Source organism: Cheilinus undulatus, linkage group 12 (genome assembly GCF_018320785.1).
Source record: "Cheilinus undulatus linkage group 12, ASM1832078v1, whole genome shotgun sequence".
Lineage (NCBI taxonomy): Eukaryota > Metazoa > Chordata > Actinopteri > Labriformes > Labridae > Cheilinus > Cheilinus undulatus.
In genome coordinates, this window is record NC_054876.1 from 49,348,855 (window position 1) to 49,371,666 (window position 22,812).

At 41.5% G+C, this 22,812-nt stretch overlaps 1 protein-coding gene across 1 annotated transcript in view; it reads left to right on the forward strand.

Moving 5' to 3' along the window:
• The window catches only part of LOC121518669 (glutamate receptor 1-like), a 151,429-nt gene that overhangs the window by 97,724 nt on the left and 30,893 nt on the right, over window positions 1-22,812 (forward strand). The window contains exons 5-15 of the mRNA XM_041801137.1: window positions 1,627-1,680; window positions 1,764-1,922; window positions 2,086-2,253; window positions 2,745-2,849; window positions 6,106-6,216; window positions 6,353-6,559; window positions 8,561-8,776; window positions 10,288-10,422; window positions 10,508-10,632; window positions 15,920-16,118; window positions 16,347-16,594. Of these exons, the coding sequence (XP_041657071.1) occupies window positions 1,627-1,680; window positions 1,764-1,922; window positions 2,086-2,253; window positions 2,745-2,849; window positions 6,106-6,216; window positions 6,353-6,559; window positions 8,561-8,776; window positions 10,288-10,422; window positions 10,508-10,632; window positions 15,920-16,118; window positions 16,347-16,594 (1,727 nt within the window). The remainder of the gene's footprint in view (window positions 1-1,626; window positions 1,681-1,763; window positions 1,923-2,085; window positions 2,254-2,744; window positions 2,850-6,105; window positions 6,217-6,352; window positions 6,560-8,560; window positions 8,777-10,287; window positions 10,423-10,507; window positions 10,633-15,919; window positions 16,119-16,346; window positions 16,595-22,812) is intronic.

Below are 22,812 nucleotides of genomic sequence, written 5' to 3' on the forward strand. Positions count from 1 at the left end.
TCGTTTTTATCCTACTATTTTTATGTTCAGGGACAAAAATGAAAATGAAAGAATAGAACACTGTGACATCACAAACTCAGGTTTGGAAAAAAAGAATGTTACATCCCCAGTGTTCTGTTTTTTATATTCCTTTTATTATAACATAAAAACAATCAAAATGAAAACTAAACTATTGTCCCTTTTTTGTTATTTTTCTGACACAACAAAAATGTACAAATCAGCAACAGAATTTATTTATTCATTCATTTATTCATTCATTCATTCATCCTTTTTATTTATTTATCCATTTATTCGTTTATTTATTTATTTTTTATTCATTTATTTATTCATTTTCTTATTTATATCTTAAAATCATTTTCTCGTCTATTTATTTATTTATTAATTCATTTATTTATTTTTTATTTATCTATTTATCCATTTTTTAATTTATTTCTTCATTTATTTGTTTATTTAAGCATTTATTTATTTATTCATTCATTTATTTATTTGTTTTATTTATTTATTTATTTATTTTCATTTTTTTGATCACTTTTTTTAGGAATTTTTTTGTCTGAAAGAGTGAAGGCTAGGGTTCCTGTTCCTTTTCTTACAGTAATTTATAAACAGCTGGTTTCTTGGTTTTGAATTTCTTGGTTCAGTTAAAGTTATTTTAAATTATTAATTTTAATTATTTTATAAATACACTGACCCTTGAGGCTCAGACAAATCCTGATGATGACTTAAAAGTGTCGGTCAGTAAAATCATGTCCTTAGTGGGAAACACGACCAGAGCTGGGAGAATCCGAATCGTCAGGATTCCATCTGCTTTCTGAAATCTGTGGTGTAAACTGTCCCGTCAGGTGTTGCATGTGTTGGTGGAGTTTTTAAGAGCAGTTAAAGACGTTTAGTGCTTTTTCTTATCTCTGTGTCTGCACTATAAACCAGAGGATCTGAGGAGGAGTCAAATTTCTCCTCTTTCCTACAGGAAATGAAGGAGAGCTGACTGGCAGTGATGGCCAAGAATTTGATCCCAGAGCAAAGAGATAGAGTGCTCATTTGGCAATATTTGGATCTCACTCTGATGAAAGACACAGATCTAAGACTGCTGAGGAATATCGTATTTGGAAGACTTTCTAGTTTAATGAGTGAGTCCTTCAGTCCTGAGATGATGGGTGTTCACCTCATCATGGGGCGAAAAGAAGGAAAAGTTAGGAGAGCAGCGATGAGGTGATGGAGGGATCGATGAAGAGGGCTTCCTCCTCTTCATCAGAGCAGCTGTGTTAGTGAACGTTGCTGACTGAGGCTCATTAGGAGCCAGACCTAAGAGGGACAGCAGAGCCAACACCTGCTTCCTCCTCCTCTTCCTCCTCCTCTTCCTCTCTACAGCTGCTTCTCCAGCATCCATTCCTCCTCCTTTCCTCTCTTTTCTCCCCTTCTCCTCCTCCTCCCAGCAGACCCTCTCTCTTTCTCTCCATCTCTTCCTGATGCTGAAGATGGGCGATTAATTCCTCACAGATGAATCAAGCCTCCAATTAGCAGCTGTTTGAAAGCACAGAGAGGAGCGTAATGGAAGCTTTTTATCATCATTAGAAGCATCAGAAAAATGTCATTAGCATCTCATTTATTCTGACTTCTCTGCTCGCTCAGATCGCCGCTCAGAAGAGGAACTTGAAGAACTACCACTACATCCTGAATAATCTGGTGAGTCCGGAGAGTTCCTGGAGCAAACATGGGAGCTGTCTGTGCTGTCGGGGAATCTTTACACCTCCATGTTCGTGTTTCAGGGCTTCATGGACCTGAACATGACAGAGTTTCAGAAGCTGGGGCCAAATGTGACGGGCTTCCAGCTGGTGAACCAGTCTGATCCAGCGGTGGAGAAGATCAACCAGGACTGGCTCGACTTCGACAGCAAAGACCTCAAACTGGCCCGCAGGAGGCTGAGGGTAAACACATGAAACATTTGCTATTAGAATAAACCCGGACAGCTGATGCATAAAAACATAGTTTCTGCATTAACTCTACCAGTGGTTTTTATTTTTCATGTCTTTAAATTGTTTAAAATAAAAAAGAGAAAAGTCTCATGATCAGCCTCACTGGTCTCCTCAGTATACAGGTGCTCTGACCTACGATGGCGTCACCGTCATGGCAACGGCTTTCCAGAACCTGCGGAAGCAGCGGATTGACATCTCTCGCCGTGGCAACGCGGGGGAGTGTCTGGCCAATCCTCCAGCTCCGTGGGGTCAGGGCATTGACATACAGAGAGCACTGCAGCAGGTATGTAAAGATGATATAGGTCGATATTTACAGCAGATATATGAGAATATTCACAGCTGATATAGGCTGAAAATTAGGTGATATAGGCCGATAGTTACAGCTGATATAGGCCAATATTTAAAGCTGATAAGGGCCAAAATTTACAGCTAAAATAGGCTGACATTTACAGTAGATATATGACAATATTTAAAGCTGATATAGGACAAAAATTTGCTAATATAGACTGATATCTATTTTTGATATAGACCAATATTTACAGTTTATAAAGTGGAATTTTACAGCTGATATAGACGGATATTAACAGCTGATATAGAATTATATTTACAGCTGATACAGGCTGATATTTACAGGTTTTTAAGGCCAATATTTAAAGCTGGTACAGTGCTAAATTACAAGAGAGCTTTGCAGCAGGTACAGTACTGATGCTGATGGAGGTAGGTGCCTCCAAAGCATCATCTTGGCCGTTAATGTGAGTGTTTTAACGTGTGCAGGTGCGTCTGGAGGGGCTGACGGGCCGGGTCCAGTTTGACGAGCGAGGACACCGGACCAACTACACCCTGTCCGTGATGGAGCTGAGCCATAAGGGGCCCAGGAAGGTGCTGCTGCTCGTTGTTGAGTTAGTTTGACTCTGACTGAAGTTTGGTGCCGAGTCGGCGTGTTTTCACCACATCAGCTCGTTTCAGTAATTAGCTCCCTCCTCTGATGGATGCTGAGATAATCAGAGGAATCAGCTGCTGCAGCGTTTGTTTGGTTTAAAACCTGCACACTCACTGCTTTCTTTCAAAACTCCATCAGACAACACAGATTTACTAAATGAGTGTTCCTTCAGAAGAAGCACGGTTATGTTTGCTCTGGAGTTTTGGAGATGACATGTGCAAACCAAGGAGGAGAGGGCGAGTTTTAAAAGTGCAGTTTGCTGCCTTCTCTGTTCACCAGTGGAACAAAAACACTAGAAGAAGTCACATGTAAGGCCAGCTACATTCTAGACTGTTCTCCAACCATAATCACACCTAAAAGCTGACAGAGCAAAGATACCAGGACAGATCTGACTTCTTATGTCAGATGTGTGTATGCCAAAGTGTTGGCTTTGATTTTTGACCATTTTCTGAGTGACGTGTAGTTGTGTCTCACTCCTGTTTATGGAATGTGTGTGCTGTTAGATTGCTGCTGAAAACACTCCATTTCCTGATATTGCTCTTCAAAATAAAAGCCTTCAAAATGATTAATATTAGAGGCTTTTATTGTGACAGACTTGGCAGGAAGAGAATGTGTCATCAGATACTTTACTGATATTATGCATCACGCCGCTAACAGACATGAGTGATTGAACTGTTGCTGCTTTGAGAGAGACAAAGCCTCAGTCTGCTTCTAATCATTCAGGACTAAATTAGAGTGAAATATGGATTAAACACATCTTCAGCAGGTTAAATGTCTTCCTGCTGCGTCTGGTTCAAGCTAGAAACAGACAAGCACTCCAGCGTACAGCCTGACCCCTGACCTAATGGTGGACTATGGCCAGAGCACAGCTGCCTGGCTCTGTACCAGAGCAGAGACACAAGTTTGAGATGAAACACTGTTTTCTGGCAATCTCTCTGTTATTATGATCATTTGATGTGAAAAGTGTGTAGGGACCCTAGACCACATTCTATTTAGTACGAGTTGGTAACTCTGGGTGTTGAAGTTGCTCTGAGTTTCTGGGTCGAAACTCCAAGTTCAGGGGTCTTTGAGATGACATATCCAACTGCCATCTTGGAATTCCTGAGATTTGGAACTGGGGCACACCATTAGATGGACTGACTACTGTAAAATCTGACATATAAGACACTTTTAATACCTATCCCGGCCGGCCCACAGATTCTGCTGGGCCCCTGACCAACCCAGAGAATGGATCATCCCCAATTGGGATTAATCAATAGTACCAATACGTGTGTGTTGGATCAGTAGCATCGATGCTAGTCTTAGTGCTACTTTCATCAATTTTGTACACTTTTTTGCCATTTTTGCCACTTTAAATATGTTTTGGCACTTTAAACACATTTTTGAGAACACTTAATCTTATTTTACCACCTTTTCTGCCACTTTAAATCAATTTTTTGTCACTTGTAACCCTCTTTAATCACCTTTTCTGCCATTTTATTGCCAATTTTTGCCATTTTTTGCCTATTGTTGCCTCTATTGACCATTGTTAACCCATTTTCCCTAATTTTCTCTGGCTTTTTGTGCCATTTTCAGCCAATTTGTGCCACTGCCATTTTTTGCTTCTGTCAACCCATTTTTGCCTCTTATGACCCACCTCTACCACTTTTTAATTTTATATCACCACAAATGTTTTCCCATTTTCGCAAGTCTTAACCCATGTTGCCACTATCCACCTATTTTTGCCTTTATCTAACCCTTTTACCCTTTTTTAAATCCTTTATCCCCACATTATCTGTGCAATTTTGCCACTTTTAACCCATTTAGTTGAGTTTTAAGAAAAGTGGCTTTGCTTTTGTTGGGTTTTATACTATGGCATAAATAAAAAAAAAGATATTTGTTGGTCTCATAAATGGTGGTTTTTATTCAGGTAAAAAAAATAAAACGTGGTTATCACAACTTTACATTAGACCTTGCTTTTTCCTGACCTCGATGGGCCCCTTTACCCCCCCCCCCCCTATGGGTGGCCCTGTACCTACACCCTGTTAAAGTTGAAATTCCCCTTCATCTTATTATTCCCCAAACAGCTACGCCCCTGCTAATGAGAGTCTTAGATAACAGCAACAGACCAGGCTAGGTGTGCCTCTTTTTAACAGCTTTTCTCCCTCATTAGGTCTTAATCCTTCATTCAAAGAGAACAGTTGAATGTTGTTCAGTGAATAAAGCTTCATCTTCATCTAAAGCAGTGGTTCTCAACCTTTTCAGACCACGACCCCAAAAATAAAGGTGCCAGAGACCGGGGACCCCCGCTGGACCTGAAGGTGGTTGAACAGGCAGAAACATTCAAAAATAGTCATGTGCAGACAAGGCCGTCCATAAGGGGGGAAAGGGGGAGGTTTCTGGGACCCAGCCAAACTGGGGGGACCATGGAGGTCAGCAAAACCACGGCCTATTGTGAAGTTAAGCTGTGATATCCATATTTGATATTTGACCTGAATTATAACCACTCTTATCAACGAAACAAATATCTTTATTTATTCATTTAGCCTTCTTTAGATGAAAAAAAAACTTTTGTTAAAAACAGAATTAAAATGGGTTAAAAATTGTAAAAATTGGTTAAATTGGATTTTTAAAGAGCATAAATGGGTTAAAAGTGGCAAAAAATAACCAAAAAAATGGGTTTTAAGTGGCAAAAATGGGCAAAAAAAGTGGTAAAGGGGGATTAAAAAGTGGCTGAAATGGCTTTTAATTGCAAAAAAAAGTGGTGGAAATGAGGTGGAATGGGATGAAAAATGGATAGAAACTGGCAAAAATGGGTCAACTGTGGATAGAACTGGCAAAAAGGGGTGCAAAAAGTGGTTGATAGAGGCAATAATGGGTCAACAGAGGCAACAATAGGTAGAAAGTGGCAAATTTTGGTTAAGAAATGGCAGAAAAAAGTGATGGAAAGGGTTTACGACGGACAAAATTGAGTTTTTGAATTGAATTTGCTCACATTTGCAAAATTGGTGTTAAAAGTGATGAAAAAAGGGTTAAAATATGAGAAAAATTAGTGTAAAGTTCCAACAGTGTAATTGAAAAAATATTCTTTTTTCTTTTTTAAGACATCTGGTGACGCCCTCTCATTGTCTCACGACTTCCAATGGGGTCCAGACCCCAAGGTTGAGAACCACTGATCTAAAGGACCAGTTACTGATCTTCATCTTCTCTGTTTAGATCGGATACTGGAACGAGAGGAGAGGCTACGTGAACACGGCGGTGTACCGGCCGCTGGTCGAGGAGTTCTACGGTCTGCAGAACAGAACGTACGTCGTCACCACCATACTGGTAAGACTGGGAACACATGGATCTGTTCTGCACATATCTGCCTGTCTTTTAATTCTACACACTAACCACAGAGTGAGTGACAGTTCTGTCCTTTTCCGCGCTGACGTCTGGCGGTAAACACCATCTGTGTGTGCAGGAAGCGCCCTACATGATGCTGAAGAAGAACCATGAACAGTTTGTGGGGAACGACAAGTACGAAGGTTACTGCGCCGAGCTGGCCTCAGAGATCGCCAAACACGTCGGCTTCTCCTACCGACTCGAGCTGGTCGGTGACGGGAAGTATGGCGCCCGGGATTTTGAGACGAAGATGTGGAACGGGATGGTGGGAGAGCTGGTGTACGGGGTGAGAGAGATTTCATTCAGTCAGACTTATCCTTGGAGAGATCACTGCTTTGGCTCTGCTGAGTGTGTGGCAGACAGGACTAGGGCCACTAAATAGTTTTGAGATGCTTTTTTTGTCTGAGAACTAAGAATTACAACTTTCACAGTAATTATTAAAGTCTGTAAATGATAGGTCAGTCAGTCCAGCATTAATAGCTGGATAATCTGTCTACTTTTAAAAGCCAAAATGAAGCCAGTAGGAGGGACTGAGATGGAGGTACAGAGCTCACTGAGATGATGAGTGTGTGGGACATAATGTTGGGACTGTCTCAGGCCCCATTTACACGACAACGTTTTGCTTCGTTTGGCGTTTTCACTCCCTAAAAGTTCCACGTTCAGATGGCAACGTTTTCAAAACGATCTCCATTCACATGAGACCGCAGGAAACACCAAAAACGATGTAGTATACACGCTGTTGTTGCAATTTTTCTTTATTGCTGGTGAACAAAAGAAACATTAGACTGTCTGCCGGCTGATGAAAACGTTTATTCTTGCAAGGTCAATCAACACATACAGAAAACATCAAAAGACGGGGGGGTGCACGACGATAGAGTCCAAGAGGGAAAGAGAGAGCCCGAACCTGGGTAGGCTTAAAACATTTTAGAAGGAAACACCCCTAAAATAAACTTCCTGCCCCGTCTGTCTGCTGAGACCTTCACCAAGACTGGGCTTTGTTTCCAGGCGGTCTGGACATCAGACAAAAGGACCGTTTGATTCAGTCATGGACTCCAGGTTTCACACCTTGTCAGGAAACTAGCCCGGCCACCCTTTGTTGCTTTGTATTTACATATGCAGTAAGGTCTTCTTAGCCCTATCGTTCCCCATGTCTGTGAGAGGATAGGCTTCATAGAAAGAGAACAGTGGGGGCTGTTGAGGCAAGTAAACCAAATTTACATTACAATGCCAGGCCAGTAGATGGTGGTGTGATTTTGCAATGAACCAAAGTAAGTGCATGCGCACAGACACTTCCTTCCTCTGAACATAAGTAGGAGTGCAGCGATATCCCCCGTCTTGTCCAGTATCGCCTTTGGGCTGCCCTTCAACGGCGTATGGGTCAAACCAGAATCTGGTGCAGGCACAAAATACGTCTCCGCTGATCGGAGTGATGGGGATTAAAATCAACACTTTGTTGGAGAAGTACAGTTAAATTCAAAAGAGTGAGGAGCATGAACAGTACACTGGTGTCGGCCATCTTTGTTTCGTTTTGGGCTTCCCATCTGCGCATGCGTTATAAGCCTACTCGCTTGTGGATATTTACTGCAGTCGCAGTGCACGTGTCTGTTTTCAGAAAGTGCTGGTTTCCCTGTTTAGATGGGGAAGGGGGCATTTTGAAGAACTTCCACTCTGGAGCCTGTTTCCAAAAAGTTCAGTTTTCAGGCACCAAAACGCCGTTGCCGTGTAAACGGACAGCCAAAACGCTACAAAACTTTTGCGTTTTCGCTCGAAAACGTTGTGTAAACGGGGCCTTAGTGAGATCCAATGTCTCCCGGAGAACAGTGTAGCAACAACGGGCAGAGCTAACCTGATTGGTCCATCCTCCACCTGTTTCCTATTGGTTGGTTCAATAGTTTGGTTTTCTGAGTTTTGTGGAGTTGTGTCTCACTCCTGTTTATGAGACGCCTGTGTTGTTAGACTCCATTTCCTGATGTTGCTCTTCAAAATAAAAGTCTTCAGTAATTATTAGCATTAGAGGCTTTTCAGGGGTCCGGACTATTCTGTTGCCAGGCCTTTCTCCTTGTGGCCTGCTGCGTTATAGATAATAGGGATAGATCTCACTGGTAATGTCTAAAGTAATATTTACATTTCTTTCATTTTTGTGTATTTAAAAAGTCCCCAGAGTTTCTGTTGAGACTAAATCCAGTCCTTGTGCAGATGTACTTGATGACCCCTGCTTTAAATGTTTTTGTCATTGTTAAAATGAATGAAACTTACATGACCGTACATCTTTAACCTCTGTCTGCAGAAAGCAGACGTGGCGGTGGCCCCGCTGACCATTACCCTGGTCCGAGAGCAGGTCATCGACTTCACCAAACCCTTCATGTCTCTGGGAATCTCCATCATGATCAAGAAACCTACAAAGTCTAAACCGGGAGTCTTCTCCTTCCTCGACCCGCTGGCCTACGAGATCTGGATGTGCATCGTGTTCGCCTACATCGGAGTCAGCGTCGTGCTCTTTCTGGTCAGTGATCCTAAAAAACAATCACAGTGAAAACTGCTAGTATGAGACTTTGCACATGCTCAGTACGGTTCCAGCCAGCGTCCATATGTGACAACAACAGAGGCCTTCTGAGTAACTCACTCTCTGTTTGGATTAGAGCCCGACTGATTGATCGGCGGGCTGATTAATCAGGCTGATTATATCGTATCACAGATTAACCAACATCAGCCAATATGTAGCCGATAAATTAACCCTTAGAGCTCACATGGCACGGATCCATGAAAGCTCTCTGTTGTGCCTTTCTAATCATGTCTTCCAAGCATTCGTAGCTCTTACAGAACATTTTCTAGTGAGCCCTGGAACATTGGTGCCTTTTCAGGGGATTAAATCCACAGCGTTACATCCGATAATAAGTGTCTTTTTAATCCATTTTCGATCATGTATTTTGACATTCTTCAGTGGGCAGCCATATTTGTTGATATGCAAAGCATTGTGGGAGTTGTAGTCGACCAGTTGCGTCTCTACTGCTTAGAGGAGTAGAGAATAAACAACGATAAATGCAACTGTTAATTCACATGTCCACCATTATCTAATAAAAGACCATTATACAGCGTTTTAATGTCGTCTAAGTTGCATCTTTGTGAAATAAACAAAGATAATATAAATTTATAAATCTGTGTTCATGTACAGTATATTTCCTGTGTATATCCTGTGGAAATAAAAACAGAAGTCAGTGATTGTCAAATCTCATAAACCCATATTTGATTCCTAATAGAACAGAAACATCACACCAGATGTTGAACTGAGACATTTTAACATTTCATGAAAAACATTAGCTCATTTTGAATTTGATGGTATCTCAAAAAAGTTGGGATGGAGCAAGGAAAGTCTGGAGAAAGAAGTAGTACAAATGAAAAACAGCTGGAGGAGCATTTTGCAACTACTTAGGTTAATTATTAACATGTCAGTGACATGACTGGGTATAAAAGGAACATTTTAGAGAGGCAGAGTCTCCCAGAAGTAAGGATGAGCAGAGGTTCACCATTCTGTGAAAATCTGAGTCTAAAAAATGTGAAAGAATTTCCAAAAATGTTCCTTAACGTAAAACTGACAGCTTTGATCTCCCACCGTCTACAGTCCATAATATCATCAAAAGATTCAGAGAATCTGGAGACTGAGGAAACATGGAAAACTGTTCTGTGGTCAGATGAAGGGAAAGATTAAATTATTTTTGAAATCACAGACGCTTCCATCCAGATAAGAGATGTAGAAGTTGTGCTGTGTTCAGAGACGAGATCTCATCTTTTCTGCTGTTGTACTTCACTGTACCTGTTAGAATTCAAAATTAATACAAAAACATTTAATTTTTGCTGTAAACTGGTTCCAAATAGCGGTTATCAGTCCTCTGAACTACTAATAATCAGAATCAGCCCCATAAATAGGGTTAGGGTTAAGGTTAGGGGTTAGGATCTGATAATACTGCGCTGTGGTATTTAAACATTCACAAAGCTGATCGTCTCCGTGTGTCATAGGTGAGCCGTTTCAGTCCATATGAGTGGAAGGGAGAAGAGTCCGACGATGAGGATGAAACTCTGCCTTCATCTTCCTCTCGGCGAGCTCTGCCCACTTCATCTTCTGAGCGCACCCACTCTCCAGGTATCTCTCAGGTGTCCTTCTTTCTCTTCTTTAACCTGTGAAACAAAGAAAATAGCGATGTGTGTTTTCGGTTTCTCAGGGTACTCTCAGGCTCAGAACCAGAACCAGAACCAACAGAAAGAAAAGGAGACTCCAGAGTACACCAATGACTTTGGGATCTTTAACTCTCTGTGGTTCTCTCTCGGGGCCTTCATGCAGCAGGGCTGTGACATCTCACCGAGGTAAGACCGGTGTTCCGACACACCTGAGAACGCTCCATGTTTCTACCATGGAAGTCACACGTAACATTTAAGCATTTAAGAAAGAAATTCAAGAACAGATGAGAAACAAAGTCACTGACATCCATCAGTCTGAAAGGGTTACAAAGAAATGAGAGCCATTATCCACAAATGGAGACAACTGGGAACAGTGGTGAATCCCAAGAGCAGATGAACTACTCATCCAGGAGGTCCCAGAAGAACCCAGAACCACATCTAAAGACCTGGAGGCCTCAATCAGGCTCAAACATCTGGACTCTGGAATTTTACTCAATTCTTCTTTGCTAAACTGCTCAATCTCTGTCAGGTTGATCAGGGATCAGGAGAGAACAGACCTTTACAAGTCCAGACACTAATCCTCTATTAGATCGAGGTCTGAGCTTTGACTCGGCCCCTCCAGAACATCCTCCTTGTTGTCTTTAAACCATTTCTGTGTAGCTTTCTCTGGATGCTTCGGCTCATTGTCTGACTGGAAAATAAATCTTCACTGAGCCGTAGTTCTCTGTCAGACTGGAGAAGATTGTCCTCCAGGATTCATTTTACCCTCTACCTTACAAGCCTTCCAGGGCTGAATGCTGAGAAGCATCTCCACAGCATGATGCTGCCACCAGCATGCTCCACAGTGGGGATGGTGTGTTTGTGGTGATGTCAGTGTTTGGCGTCTTGTCTGATGGTCTCAAAGCTCCATTCTGGTCTCATCAGACCAAAGAACTTTCTTCCTCTTGACCATGGAGTCTCCCACAGTCCTTCTGGTGAACTCTAGTCCAGATTGAATCTGAGTTTTCTTCAACAGTGTCTTTCTCTTTGCCACTCTCCCATAAAGCTCTGACTGGTGAAGAACCCGGCCAACAGTTGTTGTCTGCAGACTCTCTCCATCTCAGCTGCTGAAGCTTGGAGCTCCTTCAGAGTAGTCATAGGTGTCTTGGTGTCCTCTCTCACTAGTCTCCTTCTTGCACGCCCACTCAGTCTGTGAGGACGGTCTGATCTAGGCAGATTTACACATGTGACATATTCCTTCATTTCTTCATGACTTTAACTATTACTGATTTTAAACTTTATAAACGAACACAAAGTAAGCCTTAGTGTTTCCCACGTCTCCTCTTCTTCTGTGGTCTACCTGCAGAAACACCTGAACAGTGACATTATTCTCTCCTATAACTACAGAATAAACCCTCCAGAGCTTGAACTGTTCTGCAGAGAACACAGACTGAGGTACATGCATACATCCTCATGCATCCTCAGCCATACCCTCACATATATACAGCTCTTATTAATGCAGACGTATCATCACACATGAACATGGACCTGGTAGAATGGTGTGTGGCGTGCTGCCGGGTTAGCTGTATGTTACTGCTGTGTGAACGCCTCAGGCTCTTTCTATCCTGGATTTGTTGAACTCTGAGTGTTGCTGTGTTATTTTATCAGTGTGTATATATATATTTATATTTATATATATATATATATATGCAGGAGTGTGTCCTGATGTGGTTTTCTCATTAAAACAATGTCTCCTTATACATTATATACTGTCTGTTCAACATGCAGGTGATTCACTGTGTTTCCTGTGAATTATTGAATATTTGTTTGTTATCATTAAGACAGACGGTTTTCATGCATCACTCTGAAACAGTCACATTTTAGCTCCAGAGAAACAAAACATCTACAGGCAACATCATCAGAAGACAACAACAACAATTAAAGCTGCATGATAAAGGGCCCAGCAGCCCTCTGCATGTGTGGAGCAGCTTTGTACAACCTCACCTCGAAAAAGCTGGCTCACTGTACAGACTCCACTATTGTGAAGCCATGCTGTTGTGATGGATGTAGGATGTGGTTTATCCATCCATCGTCTGGATGGGAGCATATGTTGCTCTTAAAGCTCTCTCTACTTTCCAGCATTGATAGTTTCTTTCCAGATGTTAGAGCTGCCCACGCCATAGGCACTAATGCAACCCCATACCATCAGAGATGCAGGCTTTAGACCTGAGCCAGGAGAACAAGCTGGATGCTCCCTCTCCTCTTTAGTCCACAGTCCACAGGTTTCCTCTGACCACAGAACAGTTTTCCATGTTTCCTCTGACCACAGAACAGTTTTCCATGTTTCCTCAGTCCATGTTAAATGAGCTTTGGTCCAGAGAAGATGGGCCACACTGTTTCTGGATCCTGTTCACATATGGCTTCTTCTCTCCATCATCCAGCTTTAACTGTCATTGGTGGATGGCACGGCCAACTGTGTTGACAGACGATGATTTCTGGAATGTTCCTGAGCCCATGCAGGGATTTCAGTACAGAATCATGCCTGTTTTTAATGAAGTGGCCCCTTCGGCCTTGTCCCCTGCACACAGAGATTTCTCCAGATTCTCTGAATCTGTTGATGAGATTATGGACTGTAGGTGGAGGGAGATTCAAAGTCTGAGGTATTTTACGTTTAAGAACCTTTTTCTGAAATTGTTCCACATTTTTAGACTCAGTTTTTCACAGATTGGTGAACCTCTGGCCATCTTTCCTCCTGACTCTATATCAGGGGTCATCAACTACATTTTCACAAGGGCCAGATTTAGTCTGGACACAGACTCTGGAGACCGGACTTTCAAATAAACAAAATTTAAATAAATATTTTGGTCTGATTTATATATAATTGTATTGGTATTTGTATTTCTTTTCAAAATGCAGGACATTTTTAGGCACTGCCAGTACGATCTCTCCATATTATCTATAATGCAGCAGGACACAAATGGACCTGTTTTGAATCATTTTTGCCACTTTTCGCCCATTTTGCCACTCTTGAACCAATTTCTGCAACTTTCCTGTCAATTACTGTTCCTGTGTGCCACTCTTTAACCCCTTTTCACTATTTTGCCAGGATACTTTTGCCACTTTTAACCCATTTTTGATACTTTTTGCCTCTTTAAAACAATTTTTTCCATTCTCTAGCCCTGTTTAAACCACTTTTCCTGCACGTTTTATCCCCTTTGTGCCACTCTTGTATCCATTTTTGCCTCTTTTTAACCCCTTTTTCATTACTTTTTTTGCACCATTTTTGCAACGAACAACCCATCTTTTATGCTTTTTACCCCTTGTTTCCTCTTTTACCAATTTTTTGCCACATTTTAACCTCTTTTTCTGCACATTTTTGCTCCTTTGTGCCACTCCATAACCTATTTTAATACTCTCTAACCCCTTTCATCACTTACTCTGGCCATTTTTGCAACATTTCTGCCAGTCTTAACCCATTTTTAAAAAGATATTTACTAATAATGGCTGATGAGTGAATTTCTGTAAAAACAGATCAAAATCAGATTATTCTTAAACTATTTCAACACTCATTGTTTATGGAATGGATTTAACAGCTGCAGACATTTGAAGCCAAAAGATACTTCTAAAACCAGAACATCTTCTTTCCTCTTTTACTGAATTTAATGATCTTTTGGGGGCCAGACAGGAAGCTTTGGGGGGCCTGATTTGGCCCTCGGGCCGCCAGTTGATGATCAGTGCTCATTATCTTCACTTTTTCTTTGAGAGACTGATCATCCTGATAACATTGGAATCTGGATAAGGTTAAACCTGGACAGCCATGGCAGATTTTTGTTGCCTTTGAGCCCAAATGTAAATTAAGAATAAAAGACGTTTCAGTGCCTATACTTTGTCTACAGTTCTTCCTCTTGTTGTTTGAAGGTTTTGTCTCATCCAGACACTGCTAGAGTCCATGTTTGCCTCTCTGTACTCACTGTTCATCGTAGACCATCCTCCGTGTGTGTGCGTGTGTGTTTGGGCGCTGCACAGGGTCACCTTTAGACCGGCTGGTTGTGCCTGCAGGGCTGAACGCTCTCTGAGTGTGAATGTGTCGATGTATTTGATGCTGATGTGAGGTATAGATGCTTGTTAGTGTTTGCTGCCTCCCTGCAGGCGAGGCCATCCCTGCTTCTTTATTCAGCCTCATCTGTCACACCTACTGTAGGAAATAACAGGGACATGCATTATTGTCGGGGGATTGGCCAGCCTCACTGTTAGGACCTATCATTAGTGCACGCTAGCTCTGAGAAACATGGCCTTGTCTCTAAAAGCACATTTTAGCCTTAAAATAACTGAAACCACTAAGGATGTTTAACTAGTGAATATTTGGGCCTCTGTGGAGGATTTGTTTCAAACTGACTCTCGTTGACCCCTGCCCTCCTTGGCTGCTGTTGCAGGGTTTTTTCTGACGCCCCGGGTCGTGCCTTCCTTGAGCCCAGTTCAGTCCAGAGGTTTGTAATGTAATGAGACAGTTGAATTGGTTGTTGTTCAACTGTTGTTGGTGGCAACAGCTGCAGCCCAGCGTTTGTGATAACTGTCAGTGAGTCTTTCACATCACTGTGGAGGAATATTGTCCCATTCTTCTCTGCAGAATTCAGCCACACTGGAGGGTTTTCCAGCATGAACGGTCTGTTTAAGGTCATGCCCCAGCATCTCAGTCAGATCTAAGTCCAGACTTTGACTAGACCACTCCAGAACCTTCATTTAGTTTTTAGTCCATTCAGAGGTGGACTTGCTGGTGTGTTTGGGATCATGGTCCTGCTCCATAACCCAAGTGCTCTTGATCTTGAGGTCATGAAGTAATAGTTGGATATTCTCCTTCAGGATTTTTTTGCTAGAGAGCAGAATTCATGGTTCCAATAATAAAGTGGTCCAGGTCCTGAACCATGGGGTCTAGGCTCTCAGCGTGGTTGAAGTCTGTAAGCCTTGGAACTGTCCGTCCACTCCTGGGAAGGTTCACCACTCCTCTTTATACCGACAGTCTTTCCCTCATGTTGACCGTCCTTTGTTAGCAACTTTTCAAAAGTTGCCAGCTATTGCCTACTACTTGGAGGAAATGGAGGGGAAATGACCCCAACATCTCCAGCTTCACCAACATTCCATCCTCTGTCTTTGAAAATGACATCTAAGCTTATTAAGCATTCCATCCATGCCTTTGAGGGTCTTTAGATGTGGTTCTGGGTTCTTCTGGGACCTCCTGGATGAGTCGGCCATGTTCTCTTGGAGTCATGTTGGTAGGCTGGCCACCACTGTTCATAGTTTTCCCTACTTGTGGACAATGGTTCTCACCATGGTTGGCTGCAGTCCCAAAGGCTTATAAATGTCTTTGTAACCCTTTCAGACTGATAGATGTCAGTTACTTTGTTATTCATCTTGAATTTCTCCAACCATGACGTGGGGCCGTTACTAAACTGTTTGACGGATTGAGCTTCATCGCTCTTCTCCTCGTTCTCTCTAGGTCTCTCTCAGGACGAATCGTTGGAGGAGTTTGGTGGTTTTTCACCCTCATCATCATCTCCTCCTATACAGCCAACCTGGCAGCTTTCCTCACCGTGGAGAGGATGGTGTCGCCCATAGAGAGCGCCGAGGACCTCGCCAAGCAGACGGAGATCGCCTATGGTACCTTGGATGGAGGTTCTACCAAAGAGTTCTTCAGGGTGAGGATACTTTACAGTCTCTGTCAACCAATAAAAAAGCAGAAGTGGATATTAACCTAAAGTGATGACATTCTGTCTTTGCTAAAAAGAGAGTTGAAATATGCTCGACGTTCTGGGGGAATCTTAGCTTCCTCTGTTTCCAGTTTAAAGCATGGGTGGTTTGAGTTAGCAGTAGTTCTATGATCCTGAACATGACTGTGATGTCTCTATCATCCACTGTTATCTCAGCGGTCAAAGATCGCTGTTTTCGAGAAGATGTGGTCCTACATGCGGAGCGCAGACCCCTCAGTGTTCGTCAAAAGCACCACAGACGGCGTGAGTAGAGTCAGGAAGTCAAAGGGGAAGTACGCCTACCTGCTGGAGTCGTCTATGAACGAGTACATCGAGCAGAGGAAGCCCTGCGACACCATGAAAGTGGGCGGAAACCTGGACTCTAAAGGCTACGGAGTGGCCACGCCCAAAGGATCACCTCTCAGGTACACTAAACGTCTGAGCAAAGCAGAGCAAAGTCAGTGTCGGTTTAATGTCAGCGTCCTGTTTGTCTGTTTTTGTGGGAAATGAGGCCAATCAGAATAGATATGTCAGTTATAGTTGGTTAATACTCAGCCCAAATAATAGACCTTAACGATATTTAAAATCATTACAGCATTATACAGAAGCTAAGTACTGCTAAAGACAGTGTATTTTAGGGCCAATGGATGTTTAATGTCAATGAGAAATCCAAAATCAGGAAACAAGCTGTTTCTCCTCGACAGTTTAAAAATAAGAAAATAAAACATGGAGAAACACGCAGATCCGTGTGTTATTGGCTCAGTAAATGTTTGATTGATAACTGAATAACAGATGAATAACAAATGGCTCATTTTTCATTTATGTTTCTGACACCAAATCAAACAATGAAAAAATAGCTCATTTTCTCGTTTTCATTTCCAAAACGAAATCAAATAAAGAAGAAATGATTGTTTTTTACTTTTGCTATTTATGCTGGGATCAAAGAATGAAATATGAAAAAAACAGCCATGTTCATTTGTGTAACCAGGTGCAGGTGTTGTGCTCAGTAAAGTATCCTGGTGGGCACGGGATTCTCGGGATGCTCTTCTGAACACAACACCTGCCCTGAAATGAACTATCCACCTTATTCCCGGGGCTGCTACTATAAATCTGAATATGTCCGAAACTTCCGGTGCTAAGGCGGAATTACATAATAACATGTAATTTAATACAGCAGCTAACCATGGATGCTAACCAGGAACGACAGTTGTTTGATAGAAATTCACCGCGAATTTGTAAATACTGATATATTTTTGTGATCACATGTTCACATTGTTTGTTTAGTAAGCTGTAAGTAAGTAAATAAGGGGGATACTACATTATTCCTGGGGGGTCTAATGCTATAAATGTGGTTAGAACTTCCCGTACAGTAGCAATAATAGCAAAACACGAATCTTCTAAGGGATTAATAAAGTGATTTAGCATCAACAGTGGTTGTTCTGAAATAAATATTTGCTGCAATAAATACTGCTTCATTTTTGTTAACTCAGTAAAGTTAAATGAGCTGAATCTTTAAATAGTATTTTCTGTAATATTCAGTACCTGTTGCTTCAGTTGTGGTACTCATTACATTAAATATATGTCTTTAACAACAGTGTTTTAAACATGCTGGTCACTGTTTAAATGCATTTGGGATGTAATTCTTTCAATATTAATTCATCATTAATTCAAAACTTGATGTAGTGAAAATGTGTTGATAATAAATTAATATTATCAAGTAAACCTCATAAAGAATAGGGCACCACCGCTCACGCGGATTGGTTATTTAATAACCAATAAAATATTGCAATTATTAATTAATCAAAACCTTTAATTAATTAACAAGAACATTAACTTAAATCAATCTCATTTCTAAAGCAATGAATTCTCATAACATTGACTCTATTTCTCTGCTTAATAGAATGAATTCCCGAACTACGACTGTCTTTTGAAGATTTATTATAAAATCACAAAATAACAGACATAAATCCCAGGTTATATGAATAGATAATGTAAATGAATAAACAGAACATGACTAAATGTGGTAAAGAGAAAGGATGCTAACTTAGTTGGTGAGAGTGGATTATTTTAATAATCCTAACGGAAAAATTTTAACCAACGTTAAGAATTTGGAGCGTGAATTTGGAAGAAAAATAGATCTGAACTCATTTATTGGAACTTTGGAGACATCAGCACCAGAGAGATGAGGTGGATCATACCAGCCGTTCGATGGAGGCAAGGAGGAGAGGACCCGTCTGGAGGGGCCCGGAAGAAGGCGCCTGGCAAGTTCTGAACGCCTGAAGCTACCGCGTGCCAACTCTGGTCCGACCCGGATGGGTTCAAGCTGGGCCGCTGCGGCGCCGATGGGTCGCTCAGACTGTAGGGACGGCTGTACAGACTCTTGTCCACGGACTCTGGGAAGGATTGTCTCTCGTTCCAAAAACAGCTCTTGATCGTCCAATTAAAAAATCAGATAAACTCAAACGCATCGACACCACGTGACTGCTGGCTCACAGTGAAGTCGACTGTGTGATAAAAAGGAAAAACAAAAACTCTGCGTTACAAAAATCTAGCACGAAGCTATAAGAAAGGTTAGGAAAAATCTTGTACTGGATAAGAAAAATTCTAAGTCTGATTGTTTATCAGACTTGGCACAACGCTTGGATCAAGAATGGGCCTAGGAGGCCCAAGGAGACTCAACAGAGCTCTCCTCAGTGAGCATCTTCTTGGACTGTCCAGACCTGACCGCTGGAACTGCACACCGAACTCTACACTCTCTCTCCACTCTCTCTCCACTCTCTCTCTCTCTCTGAACTCTTGTGAGTTCTGAAGTTACTCTTATACAAGAGGGAGGGGTTTCGGTTTTGAAGCCCTCCCAGTGTTTGATTAAATCCACTCCACCAGATCATCAAGTTAATCGGATAATGTAGAGATAACACAACATGGTTATAAAACTCTAGAATACTATCAATAAACTATCACACAAACATTAGAAACACAGTTAATTGTTTATACGCACAATTATACATTAGAAAATGTTTCTGCATTTGGGTGTGACGAAACTTGACCACAAGGTGGCAATGTTGATCCAGGGATGATTTTCAGTCTCTGTTCGTCAACTTGGAGAAATACAACTAAATTAGATCATAAAACCATAATTCAGTAAGGGAAGATGTCAGAGATTAGTATGACACGTCATTCTGTTCCTTGTAAACAGACTCAACCAAATATGAACATGTCCTGTTAGAAACATAACATTTAAGACAGTTTTTTGATACTTCCAATCCTTGCAGCTTCATGTGGTCGAGATAACACCGGGAATTTACGATATGCGCCTGCTTTCTGCCACGGCTCTGTAGGAAGACAGAGTCCTTAGTTAGATTTATGAGGCGTAGTGCAAAGTTTCTCACAGCTTTCAGGAAGACAGGATTTAGTCTGAGAATTCACCATTTGGTCGACCAATCAAAAGATTCAGATTTTAAGGTGTTTATCTCTGTTGGGAGCTGTCTTTCATCAAAATGGCAGTTTAAGAGTCCTACTGCCTGAGAAACTCTTGTTTTTCGAACGTGGTTCCTTGATAAGTTGTCAGCCATGGGGGAAAAAGAATTCCCCCCCCCCCTTCAGTGACATTCCTGAAGGATAATCTGAAGGTGTAGGTTTAGGAAGGTGACAGGATCTCTCCCCCCTTGTACCATTATCTTTCCTCCTTAGAGGGTGTGATATCAACAGCCTTAGATTGTGGTTTCATCTTTAGTTGTTCTGGATAGATTCTCACTACACTTGACATTTACCAAACTGAAGAGCTGACAACTTCAAGAGACATCTGGCTGCAGCCCTCGGGCAAACCTCTACGCTGGGGCGTTCGGTTGGAGACCTCTACGCTGGGGCGAAACCTCTACGCTGGGGCGAAACCTCTACGCTGGGGCGAAACCTCTACGCTGGGGCGTGACGTATATTACCCGTGACGAAATTTCAGCTCTATCTGCTTGCCGACAGACTGACCCTAGACCTAACCAGTCAGATTTAAACGCCTAAACCTAACCAGTCAGATTTAAACGCCTAAACCTAACCAGTCAGATTTAAACGCCTAAACCTAACCAGTCAGATTTAAACGCCTAAACCTAACCAGTCAGATTTAAACGCCTAAACCTAACCAGTCGGGGTTTAATAGCGTAGACCCATACCCATACGCCCACCAAACCATACGCTGGGGCTTTGCCCCAGCGTATGGTTTGGTGATTGCTACTACACGGTCCAGCGTAGGGGTCGGGGTGTGTTGCTGCACGCCCAAATATAGCCCCATACGGGGCTATGCTAATGTGTCATAAGCACAGCGTTGTAGTCATGCTAACAACAGCTAACACGCTGCACGCCCAAGTGTAGGCTTGGGCAATAATGTCACGCCCCAGCGTAGAGGTTTCGCCCCAGCGTAGAGGTTTGCTTGAGGGCTGCAGCCAGACCCTCTTGACAACTTCAGTCATGGATAATTTTATTTAATATAATTCCCATATTTTAAGAGGGATTAGTTGGTGGAATAAGGATTTCAGCAACCCCACAAACTAGAAATGTTACCTGAAGGTGGTGTCCAAACTCATTTAACAAAATGTGATTGTCTCTTTCTGTACCAATGAAGCTAATAAAGTTCGCTATGCTATCTAGCTTCATGTTGTCACTTTGTAATAATAATATTGTCCTGATTGAGGTGAAGCAGTCAAGCGTTACATATTTTAATGTCCAAATTGCTCTAATAATCGTGTTTCACATCTCGTATTCAATGCAAAGTCCCATGTTGCGCCCATATTTAACACAAAAAATCATGGGGTCTAGGAATAAGGTGGATAGAATCAAACTGGCTGCTTGTGGCTGTTTTTTCCCATTCCATTCTTGGATTCAAACATAAATATCCCAAATCTAAAAGTCAAATTGTAATTTCTTTATTTGATTTAATTTCAGAAACAAAAATGAGGAAAAACTTTCATTATTTGATTTGGTTTTGATAACAAATAAAATTAAAAACTAGTCTTTATTTTCATTTATTTGTTATTCAATTACTAATCAAATATGAAATGAATGAATGATACACGGATTATTCCCCTGGCCTGTATTCAAACTTTCTTTAATTGATCTGTATTAACAAATGGGAAATTGAATTATTGAAAAAACGACATGTTTTGATTTAATTCTTTTCATTTCAATAGGATAAAATGGAAAACGACCCATTTTTTCATGTATTGTTTTTGGATTCTTAATTGAATAACACCTGAAAGAATGATACGTGGATTTATGCTGACTGTAACATTCTGTTTATCCCAAATCTTTGAACTGTTGCAGAGGTGTGAAAAAAGAATGTTACATCACTGGTGTTCCATTCTTTGATTTTCCTTTTTTTTTACCTTATAAAAAAAAACAACAAGATGAAGAACAGTGTTCTTTATTCCTTGAGGAAAATGAGAAACAGAAAACATTTTATTTCTATTTTTGGACACTCGTTGGGAAACAGTTTGTTTCATGTTTTTGGTTTTTCTTTTGTTTTTTCAAAATCCATTGGCTGTAAAAATACTGACCACAGTTAAATTCACTCTCTAAATTTGTATAAAGGTATTAAAATTACAGAGATTTCACTCCAGGGATACATTTTCTTTAGGGAACTGTAAAAGCAATCAGAGAAAATTTGAAATGGTCCATACTGATGTTGCCCTATATTTTAGCTTATTTTGTGTAAACTTTACTTATTGAATATCTTGGAAGCTATAAAAAAAATCGTTGTTTCTTTGTCAAGTTGTGGACTAGCTCTTTTTTTTTGCTTTTCTGTTGAAATATAATTCTACATGATGGAAAACTTTCATATATAATAAGGACCAAAAGTGGAGGTCTTATGACTTGATTTGGTCAACTCTGAGGGTGTTTCCACTCCGAGATTGTCTGCTTCTCTTAAACTGAAATGGTTAATTTATTTGAACATCTGTGAACACAGCAGTCAGACTCTAAAGAGGAACAGAACAAGTGAACTGAGGTCTCCCTGAACACCTGAAATGCGTAGGACATAGGACTCATAAAGCCCAGTGCACAAATTTACTATAAAACTCTGTGACTGTTGAGCGGTCGTCAGAGTGACTCTGTGACTGTTAAACAGTCGTCAGAGTGACTCTGTGACTGTTGAGTGGACATCAGAGTGACTCTGTGACTGTTGAGTGGACATCAGAGTGACTCTGTGACTGTTAAACAGTCATCAGAGTGACTCCGTGACTGTTGAGTGGTCATCAGAGTGACTCTGTGACTGTTGAGTGGTCATCAGAGTGACTCTGTGACTGTTAAGTGGTCATCAGAGTGACTCTGTGACTGTTAAACAGTCATCAGAGTGACTCTGTGACTGTTGAGTGGTCGTCAGAGTGACTCTGTGACTGTTGAGTGGTCGTCAGAGTGACTCTATGACTGTTGAGTGGTCGTCAGAGTGACTCTGTGACTGTTGAGTGGTCGTCAGAGTGACTCTGTGACTGTTGAGTGGTCGTCAGAGTGACTCTGTGACTGTTGAGTGGTCGTCAGAGTGACTCTATGACTGTTGAGTGATCGTCAGAGTGACTCTGTGTAGAGTCACGGTGATGACTCTGACACGACTCTCCTACGGATCATTGTCATTATACCAGAACACAGCGGCCTACCTCAG